Source organism: Lonchura striata, chromosome 2 (assembly GCF_050655825.1).
Source record: "Lonchura striata isolate lonStrDom1 chromosome 2, ASM5065582v1, whole genome shotgun sequence".
In the NCBI taxonomy this organism is placed as follows: Eukaryota; Metazoa; Chordata; class Aves; order Passeriformes; family Estrildidae; genus Lonchura; species Lonchura striata.
In genome coordinates this window covers 54038007-54048422 of record NC_140704.1, presented here as the reverse complement: position 1 = coordinate 54048422, position 10416 = coordinate 54038007, and the positions used below count along the sequence as shown (strand labels likewise).

At 41.0% G+C, this 10416-nt stretch overlaps 1 protein-coding gene across 4 annotated transcripts; it reads left to right on the top strand.

Annotated features, from left to right (window-relative positions):
- The first annotated feature begins 5367 nt into the window (after nucleotides 1-5367).
- YAE1 (YAE1 maturation factor of ABCE1) lies at nucleotides 5368-10098 on the top strand. Of its 4 annotated transcripts, none has more exons than XM_021546802.4 (4): nucleotides 5368-5409; nucleotides 6388-6525; nucleotides 8107-8228; nucleotides 8660-10098. In XM_021546802.4, the coding sequence occupies exons 2-4, from the start codon at nucleotides 6409-6411 to the stop codon at nucleotides 9081-9083; spliced, it is 663 nt and encodes a 220-aa protein (XP_021402477.3). In that variant the 5' UTR covers nucleotides 5368-5409; nucleotides 6388-6408; the 3' UTR covers nucleotides 9084-10098. The 4 variants fall into 4 exon arrangements, with proteins under 4 accessions (XP_021402477.3, XP_021402461.3, XP_021402472.3 ...); XM_021546786.4 differs by having other exon boundaries at nucleotides 6226-6525; XM_021546797.4 differs by having other exon boundaries at nucleotides 5368-5415.
- The last annotated feature ends 318 nt before the right edge of the window (nucleotides 10099-10416 follow it).

The window sequence follows — 10416 nt, the reverse complement described above, 5'->3', positions numbered from 1 at the left end:
CATAAGTGGAATACAGCATTCTCCTTGGGCCAATTTCATTTACAGTAAACTTTTGCATATTATGATCAAGTATTATACAAACAAAAAAAAGCAGCTCTGCATAAAAAAACCCCTCTTATTTAAGGATATATGAGTCAGAAAGCTTTGGAGTCCTGATTTATTGATGATACAAATCCAGTGAGACTCATCTCTAATATTACAATTTCAGTAGACACATGATTCAGTTACACAACTAAAATGTAGAACTCATTTAATTTCCTTGCCCTTATTGACATAACCTTTTTCTGTTCATGTGGAATTTCGCACTGTGGAAAGCTCATTGTCAACAGATTGAAGACAATTAGGAATATTCCTTCCTTGTTTCTCTGTTGTATATTCTGAAAATAATAGTGTAGTCCCATAATACACTCTGTTCTGTCAACATTAATTTTGAGCTGGGATGGGTATACAGTTCATTTTTATCTCAGCCATACTATCTTTTTTATGGTGTTAGAGTTATTATCAAAACTCCAGAATTAAAATGTGGGTTACTTTTAGGGACAAAAACTTTTCTTATTTGAGGAGCAAACTAAGGAAAATGACAGAAGATAATTGTTTTGGTACTAATAAAGTGTACCTTTTGCTCTGCTTAGTATGCAGCAGTGCAGAGTACAGTTTTCCAGACTGCAAGCCCTGAGGACATTCAAGGAAAGCCTGGGGAAAGCACGGGGGGGGGGGGGACGGAGGGGACGGAAATACTCCTTTACTTAGCCACTTCCACTTGCAATTTGGTTTAAGCCCAGCTGCTGGCAGTTCATGAAACAACATGAAAGGTTGCTTTGTGAGGATCTGAAATGGTAATGATTCTGCAAATAAGAAAACTGTCCTGTTGTAATATTTAACTATCAAAGTTCTGTTGCTTTGGTTATACAGGTGAAGCAAGAAGCAGAAAAAGTATCCTCTCCCTTGAAAATACTTGTGTAAGAAGTAATGGCAAAAGAGCTATTAAGACTCCTGTGGTGCTTGGAAGTGAATGTTAGACATCTACCTTTGATACCTTCTTTTCTATATCCTTCCATTTTCTTCTCACATTAAATGTGACATTTTGACCCAGCATTGTTGTTGCAATATTATTGTATGCTATTAAAGAAGAGAGAAGTGATTTCACAAAAAGCAGATAAGTAATTCATATATATTAGTTACCTTCATCAGAAGAGGGTGACAGGGCTTCGCTAGTAAATTGTATTAATACCTGTATGAGAGCTATTACAGGAAAATACAGAAGTGTATGTTTATTACCATGCCCTGGTAATACTCATTGATTCTAGAAGTTTATTTTAACCCTCTTGTTCAGTTTAAGGGCATTATAGTCTCCTATGCTGTGAGCTGCAATATTTAAAACCTCATTAAGCCTATGACCTTGCACTTAACCTCTTTGCTCACTGTTTCCTTCTCTGTGGTAGCAAAGTATTTATGTGCTGGAGGTCACTGTATTATTATTGAAATTCAGCCAGCAATGCACAACCCCACGACCCTGTGCATGAAGAAAAGATGCACAGATCCAAGATCAGGACAGAGACGTTGACTGCATGTGAGAGTCTTTCTTGATGCTGTTGTAGGCAGTCCTACTAATGCCCTGTTATCATGATATTCATGGAAAACAGCCTAGAATTTGACTAGGCAGTAGAGCCACATACCCAGAAAAGACTACAGACCTGACCATAGAATATGTACACACTTTGGGAGAGACTTTAAGGCTCTTCAAAAACATTGGTGACAATGCATATACCATCTTTATTAAATATTGACCATTTGTATTCTCCTCACATTTTGATAGCTTGCTCTTTTTCATTATGTTTTTGTCTTGTTTACTATAGAAGACAAGTAAACATTTAAATGTTTAAATTAATTAAATGTTGCTGAAATTTATCCAAATACCATTTAAGAGCTTAGATTTCTAAAAAGAATGATATTATTCCCAAAGTTGGAGTCAATGTAACATGGCTCTGTCAGTCCATAAGCATTGCATGACTGGAGAACAATTTACAGTGTAAATAGTCCTCTGCTCTGGGTCTTTCACAAGGCTTTACTTAATTCTGTCAGGGACAACAGCACACAGCAACAGAAAGGGCTGTAGTGAGAACGAAAGGAACTTGCACCACAGAGTGGCCCATCTACAAGTCCTGGTCAAGGTAATCAACCACCCTTCAAAAAAGCTTGAATTCTTCAGGTGTCTGCACTATGACAAAATCCACTGGATACTCCCATCCATTTCTGTTCGAGAGACAAAGTTGTGTAATAATGATCTGAATAGGAGCAATGCTTTATCTGAAGCATTATATGCAGTAAAAACAGTGCAAAGGAACACTCTATGACAATATGCTATTATATTTCACTTTTGGAAATCACTTGTGGCTGATTGCTTAATGGCAAACTTTACTGCTAAGATGAAACTGGCAGAATTCCTGTGTAATTATCTCCTGAAATCTCTAGTTAGTACTAAGCTCTGACTGTGTACTGACCCCTCTGGAAGCTCTCCCCAGTACACCAGGAAAGCAGGAAGTAACTGCTGAGATACGCATGTCCATGTTCCAGAAGTACCTTTGTTATTATCAGATACCCTAGGCCTAAAATTTGCCTGGTTTTAAACTTAGATATGGCATTGGCAGACTTTACAATGGCTCACAAGTCAACTACTTAACTTTTTACAATTTCAGGCAACTTTATTGTGCAAAAATATCAGAACTGACTTTTAGGCAGTGAAATATTGCTCTCTGGTTTTGATATTCTGGTATCTTGACAGTGGCACCAAAATACACAAACATTGTCCCATTTAGAAGACACGTAAGTGTGGAAAACATCCACATCCCGAGGCACTGCACCTCACCCTCAGTCCCAGCACTCCTGTCCAAGCCATCAGTATAGAATCACATTGTCTTCAAGTTCCAACTGTACTTCATATCCCAACAATGTTGCTCTATGTATACAATGATTCACCTAATTATCCACCCACAACTAATAACATAAAGGGGTGGAAATTTCTTAATTTTTTTCTCACAGTTATAAAGACTTAAACAATGTCCTGGTTTGTAAGATAAGCTTGTATTCTATTTGCCATCTGTTGGAGGTTGGGCAGGTTTGTTATCTTTTCCAAGAGCAATGGTTTGCTCCGAAGAGGTAATGGTTTGTTAGTGGGCCATTGACTGACTCAATGCAGGGCTGCTAACGTAACACCATCCCATTGTGAGATGCTCCACCCAGAGGGGGAAGACAAGCACTCTTTTATTGTATAAAGTGGTACCTTTTGGGAGACAAAGCAGCTCGCTCTCTTTGCGGGATTCCCAGAGAAGCAGCTCCTTCAGCAGGACTCCCGAGAGAAGCGGCCGGAGCGCGGTGAGGCGGCGGCAGCGGAGCTCGGAGGCGGCCCCGGCGCAGAGGAAGACCGGCCCTACTGCCACCAGATCTTCAGAGAAAACTATACCCTTCTAAAGATCACCACTGCAGCTGCAGTTCATCAACCACTGCAAGAGGAGCAGCTATCATTTCAACCGGACTGCTACTGGCACCCCGAATCCTCAGGTTGTGGACTTTATCACTAGTTTTGTTTGTACCAATTGCATTTGCCTTTTTAAATTGTTATCTAGTTTTCTCCTAGTAAAGAATTGTTACTCCCATTCCCATATCTTTGCCTGAGAGCCTTTTAATTTAAAAATCCTGGTAATTTGGAGGGAGGGGGTTTACCTTCTCCATTGCACAGGAGGCTTTTGCCCTCTTTCACAGACTCCTGTCTTGTCAAACCAAGACAACTCATTCCCATGTGTATGGGATGATCAACTTGGTTAAATTTAAGACATTTAAGCTAATAGCATGAATCTGGGAAACTCACAGCTTCCTTGAGCCATGACCTGTGTATCTTTTCCAGAAGAGCAAGAGGCTGATGAGACAGAAGATAATAAGCAAAGAACCCTTATTAAACCCAAGATTAATAGTGCTGTTGCCAGATGAAGAATTGTTTCCACATGGTGAATTTTTGCTAAGTGTCATTATGACCAGTTAAAGTTTTTTGTTGCCAGAAGGGATTTTCGTGACTGTGCATTTGTTCATGCAGGCAATAGTCAGTATTGTTATCTTTTTTTTTTTTTTTTTTTAATGGCAGAGCTAGCATCTGCCAGATGGGAGTTGAAAGTGACATAAGTGGGCTAGGAAATCAGCAATCATTGACATGTGTAGTAACTGCTGAGGAACAGATATGCAGTTGTGGCCATCCAGAGGCATCAGTGTCATTTTGGCACCTGACACACAAATTTCTAGACAGATTCGGTTACTTGACTACTCGTTCCTCAGCATTCAACCATGAGCGAGCATCCAAGATGGGCCAGAAGGAAGAGGACAGGCTGTCTGCAGAGCAGAAGGGAGGAAAGGGAGAGCAGCAGCTGCACGCTCGTTTGTCTCCTGGTACATGCAGAGCCCTGCTGCTGTCCCTGCAGTGTCCCAAGCCCTGCTTGGGGACAATTATAATTTATAATGTCCCCAGCCACCCTGGGCCAGGAGATGAGCCAGCGGGCAGTGGCTGGGGCAGTGTGGTCCCGTGGGGAATCTCGGATGTTAGGGCTGCCAGGGCCCGCAGGGCACCGAGCACAGGCGGAGCTTACAGAACAGCTTCTGGCAATTCCGAGAAGCAGGCAGCTTCAATTCCAGTTTGATCTGTTGTGTGTTCATGAAGATTAATCAGCTTTAAACCTATGCTCATAAGCCAAATGCAGCATGCACCAACACTGTTGTATTTATGTTTCATTTACGTCAACAGGATATTCCTTTCTTTCTCTAGTCAAAAGTCAGCACGGAAACACTTGACTCCCACTGGCATCTTTCATATTAAAAAGGATTTATCTGTGTAATACCTGGGTCTTGCAGAGGATAGCTTAAGGGCATGCTTCACATAAAGTGCTTGACGATTCTGAAGTCAACAAGACAGATGTTTGTTTTTTTTTTTAAGTCCACCGTTTATGATTGAAAAGATGATGAAACCTTCATGCCCCGAGGGACGCGTTGACCCTAGGGTTGTCCTGCGGTCACTGTGGGAGGCCGAGGCAGCTACATGCCGCTCCCTCCAGAGAAAGAGGGAGGTGGTGACGGGGTAAGCGGATCCCGACTGCGGCACCGGAACCCGACTGCGGCAGCAGCTCCCGGCCCATTGGCGTCCGGCGTCCCCAGAGCAGGGCAGGGCCGGGCCGGGCCGGGATGTGCCGGGCTGGGCTGGGCCAGGCCCGGCCCCTAGAAGAGCTGCGCCCTCACTCAAGATGGCGCCTTCAGCATCACCGAGGAGCTCTGACGTAGTGGCTGTCGCTGCCCAATGAGCTGCGCCGGCAGCGGCATCCGTTTGCCCTCAGTGAAGATGGCGGAGCGCGGCGTGGAGTGCCGGCGGCTGCGGTGAGGGTCAGTGTGCGGGGCCGGGCGAGGGGAGAAGGAAGCAAGCAGCGCGGAAAGGCGAGCGTCTGCGGCCGGGCGGGGGAGAAGGAAGGCTCCCCGCAGCGCGGCCGCTTCTGGGGAGCCGGGCACGTGCGCGGCCGTGAAATGGCGGCGGGGCCTGGCGCCGGCTGCGGGGCTGGGGGTGCCCCGCTTGCCCACCGCAGGCGGCGGGACCCCGGCCGGCTGGGTCCCAGCGCCCTGGCTTCTCTGAGAGCCGCGTGTCTCCGCAAGGAAGTGCCCGTGTGTTCATACAGTTTGCAGCGAGGCAAATGAATTAGCTGTGAAACGCTTCTCGGAAGTTTTCGTCATACAAAAATATTAAATAACCCGAAAATTTCTGCTTCGCACTGCATCAGCACTTTCTAATTCTTTATTCAAAACATAAAGTACTGTTTCTCCTTTATAAGATCGTTAAATATTTGGCATAATCAGAAAACTGTAAATCAACGGTGAAGGTACTTCCCAGTTATTGACTCTGCAAGTGTTAACCTGCGTGTAGTAAATTTTGTACACAATATGTAAAGTTGTGTGTATACATACAACTCGTTTTAGGGCACCACATGGAGGCTGTATGGGACTATTTGTCAGCTGCTGTTGGAAGCAAGTCATAAAGTTGTTTCTGCCAGCTGCCCTTGTACTGGCAGTATTCATAAATGCTGCGTTGGCGTCTGTATGTGTGTGTCAGTGCCATAAGATGGGAAGGAGCTATCATAAATTGCCCTAATATATCTCAGAACTTAATTTACAAACAATGATCTGATTGCCTTTTCTTGACAGGTGCACCCCAGTGGCACACAGCACCGAGTTCCCATGTACAGCTTGAATAATCAGCTCCATACCTGGCTTCTCTTCAGAATTCAGTTTTTTGCCAATACTTCTAATCTGACATTCACCAGAGGCACTTCTGAGAGTTTCTCCCTTTTTTTACCATATAAACAGGAGTCATAGGGCACTGCTGTTATGTCCTGGGTACAAGTGGCAGTCAGGCAGTCCAATGAGGATATATTTGATGAAGATGCAGATGAAATGTGTCTACTACAGAAGGAATGGAACAGCACTATGAAAAAGAGGTTGAAGGTATTTCTATAAAAATTATTTAATATACTTTTTAGTAATTTTAGATTTAGTGACATTTAACTTGGTATACATTTGAATGATTCTAAGGGAAAAGTAAAAGCAGCTGCTTAAAAGTTATTGTGGCATACTTTCTTCTGAATATCAGGAAAATATGGCAGAAATTTACATAAACAGTTTATGTAAAACTAAGAGCAAAGTACTGTTTTACCAAAAGACACTGACTCCTTCTGCACAACCATGTGTGTTTATAAAAGGCAGTGCTAAATTGTGATGCAAGCTACTTGCTTTGTACTTGTAGTTATACCCCTAGTAAATGAAGGGCAACAGAGCTGAACAGTGTGAATAAAGAAATGTGAGATGTTTGGGGTTTTGAGTATAGTTACTCATCAGCAGAATGCAAGATGTGTGACTCCATGTGTAACCACAACTGGACGTTGTGGTCTGTGTAGGTCTTTGGTTGATTTATTCTCCAAGTGAAATATATATTTTATGAAAGCTGCTTTCCACAGCCCTTGCCTCTGCAGTTTTGTAGGGAACAAAACAAGTTCATAAATAGATTAATTCAATAGATACTGTGTCATTCAGAGTGGGGTCAGTAGGGCTCCTCTGCTCACAGTTGAGCAGCGTTTGGCTGAAGAACATGGATGGAAACCATAGGCAGTCGATGACAAGGAATGGTATTACAGCAGACTTGGTGTAGTTTCCTTCATCCGAGTTCCATGAAAAGATTGGTTTTCTTAAGGAACTGTTTAGTGTTCTTACAGAAATCCCACCGATATTTTTGAGTAGATGCTGCAAAATCATGAAGGGTTGTTGAAGTTAGAGTTGTATATTGGGGAGAATAAATTTTTGTGCTCCAGACTACTTTTCTAGCAAGGCCACAATGAACAAATAAAACTTTTTGCTTTTGTAGCCTGCAATTTTGGTGTGAAAAAATGTTAAGAATTATTCTATATAACCTTGTATTGTGGTTATAATATAAAGAAAGTAATTTGCATTTCAATCATTAGCTGTTTATTTAAAGAAAGCAGTCCCAGTGTTATGTGTATTTATATGTGACTCACTCAATCACGGTCTCTTTTTCTGCTATAACTCTTGAATGGAGTGAGGTCCAGCAAATAAAGGAGCAATGCTCGGCAGTTAATTTTGTGAAAATAAATGGATTCCGTGTAGATGGATTACAGATAGAAGAATACCTCTACTAAAGGGGAAGCTTGGCATATCTTTTTAAACAGAAAAAAAGGAAGTCTATGTGGTACTTCTAAGTCCATTTCTCACAAAGGAGTTGGTAATCATTAAAAGCAAACATGCTTCTTTTTTGATCTTTCTAAAAGAAGTTTCCCTCTTTTCTCACTTTCTGGGGAAAGTAAAAAACTGCATCTTACAGGTCAGTAAATCATAATATACTGCAACAAGCATGTTTTGGTTTGCCAGTGGGGGATGTTCAGATATAGAAGCTGTATCTTAAGAGATTGAATATTTGTGATACTTGTTTAAACTTCTTTATTATTGTTGTTATGTATTTGTCGGAGGTCAACTTTGTCATGTTGTGAGCAACCTGTTTCACTGCTTTTGTTACAGGAAGGCTATAGGGATGGAATTGAGGCCGGGAAAGAACTTGCACTCCAGACAGGCTTTAATCAAGGTTACAGACACGGTGCCAAGCTGATGATTACATGCGGCCAGTTCAAAGGAATCCTGAAGTAGGTTACAAACTCCTTAGGGTCAAGTATAGGTGGAAGATGTGTAACAGGGGAACACACATGCAGGTTTTTGTTTGTTTTATTCAAAAAACCAAACCAACCAACCAAAAAAAAAACCAAACAAAAAGAACCAACATATTTTGAAACTGTCTGAAGTGAGCAACCTGAGAATTCCCGCATCTTGAGAACAGGGAATGCCTACCTGGGTGTAGAAATACTAATTTTTTAAAAGTCTCTTTCAGTTGCTCTTACAAAATTGTCTGAATCTACATATTTAACATTTAGTTCTACTGCCTGAATTTTCATAAATCGTGAATTATACCTAAATATATTTATGATACATAGATACCTTGTCACATTGCTGTCTACCTCCACCAAATGGAGATCTGCTTAGATGAATCTAATAATTTTTGTTGTTGTTCACTTTGCAGTGCTCTCTTATCCTGGTGTCATTTAAATGGACATGATTCTGCCCTAAGTACCATAAAGAATCTTCTTGATGTGGTTGGAAAGCATGAAGATGATATGCTTAAGTATCTGAACTCTACTGAAGAACAGCCACATCTTGAACACATTTTAGACTCAGTTCAGGACATGGACCTTAATCACACAGCTGGGACAGAGTACAGGGAAGTTAAAGATGGAAAGCATGAGGACTATGGCAGCTCCGGTGAAAATATTTGTAGGAATAATAGTGAGGTTGGTTCCTTGCAGTCTGAGTGCAGCAAGGCAAACCTCTGCACAGATCCTGAAAAGTCAACCCTTGCTTGGGTTAAAAAGCAGACTGTTTGGTTAGTAGAGCAACTGGGCTTATCGCTGGATGTACTCCATCATGTCCAGCAACTGGAACATTAGTTTTTCTGTCTCGTGGTACTTAAAACTATCTCAGCTGGTTTTGATTCTTGGTTTGTGGTCTGTGTACAGGCTGATGCGTCACTTTTGCTTTACAAAAAAATAATTTTGATGCTTTACAGTATAAGTAATTTTTATAAATTCGCACCATGATTTTGGCTTTGGGCAAAACCCTTGACTTTCAACCTTAAAGGTCACATTCACAGAAAGGGGCAGTGACTTTAAAGCTTTACAGAGAGTTACTAAACATATTTCTGTTTTGTGTCAGGAGGTCCCATTTCACCCTCATTTTTTTCTTGGCAGCAGCTTGGAAATGAAGTGGGTCCATTAAATAGCCCCTCTAAATTGGGCCCCTGCAATATCAAAAGAATAAATACTCAGTGCTATGGAAATGGTCAGTGTTTTTGCAGAATAAGCTGCTGTTGATGATATGCTGTGTGTGAAATAGAACATGATATGCTGCTGATTCCTAGAGTGCTGTGACTAGTCACTTTTTGTCAAATTATGTGTGTTATCTTTTCTACCCATGATGCAATGCACTTTCACAGTTAAAAACTATTTTTCCCTCCTTATAGTTATATTTGTCACTTTTGCTGAAAACAAACATCATTTTCCTCAATACAGAATTGCTGACAATTTCATTGTTTTATTTTTAGACATCTACTCTTACCATGTCAGACCACACTAAACATGCCTCCAGTCTAATGAACATCCATTTGCTGTTTCTTTTATTTATTTTGTCAGTCCATCTAGCCTGCACTCTTTCCCACATTTCAATAATATTTTTCTCAAACTCTTCAAGGAAACCAAACTTATTCAGTACCTCTTAGAAACACATCAGCCACACATGCTTATTTCTGATTATTTCATATTTCTGTAATTATTCTGTATTTGACTTCCTTTTCCATTGCTTCCCTTCACTGTAGCTGTAACTACAGAACCTGCTCTGTTCAGGAACTTTTTTCTTTGTGGATGCCTCTGTTTTACATTAATTAAACTGATTTATATTAAGTTCCCAGCTTACTTGTTGGAAGTTCCTTGTAACTCATTCATATTGGAGACAAAGGAAGTCCAGACATAGGCAAAGTAAGATTTTGAACAGTAAACAATAATTAAAAAAGAAATCACAAAACTTTTATACTTAGAGGCAAGAAAAAAATCTAAGGTAAAAATTCCTTGTTTTTCAGAGTCTGAGTTTATACAAAATTCTTACTAAAGACTGTTACCCTGTCAGAGTTGACAGACTGTAAGTTTGCTTTCCTTTCAGTATCACTTCTGTTTTAGGGGTAAGCAGAACTGCAATTCATATTCTTGGATTGAATGCATTTATGAAATA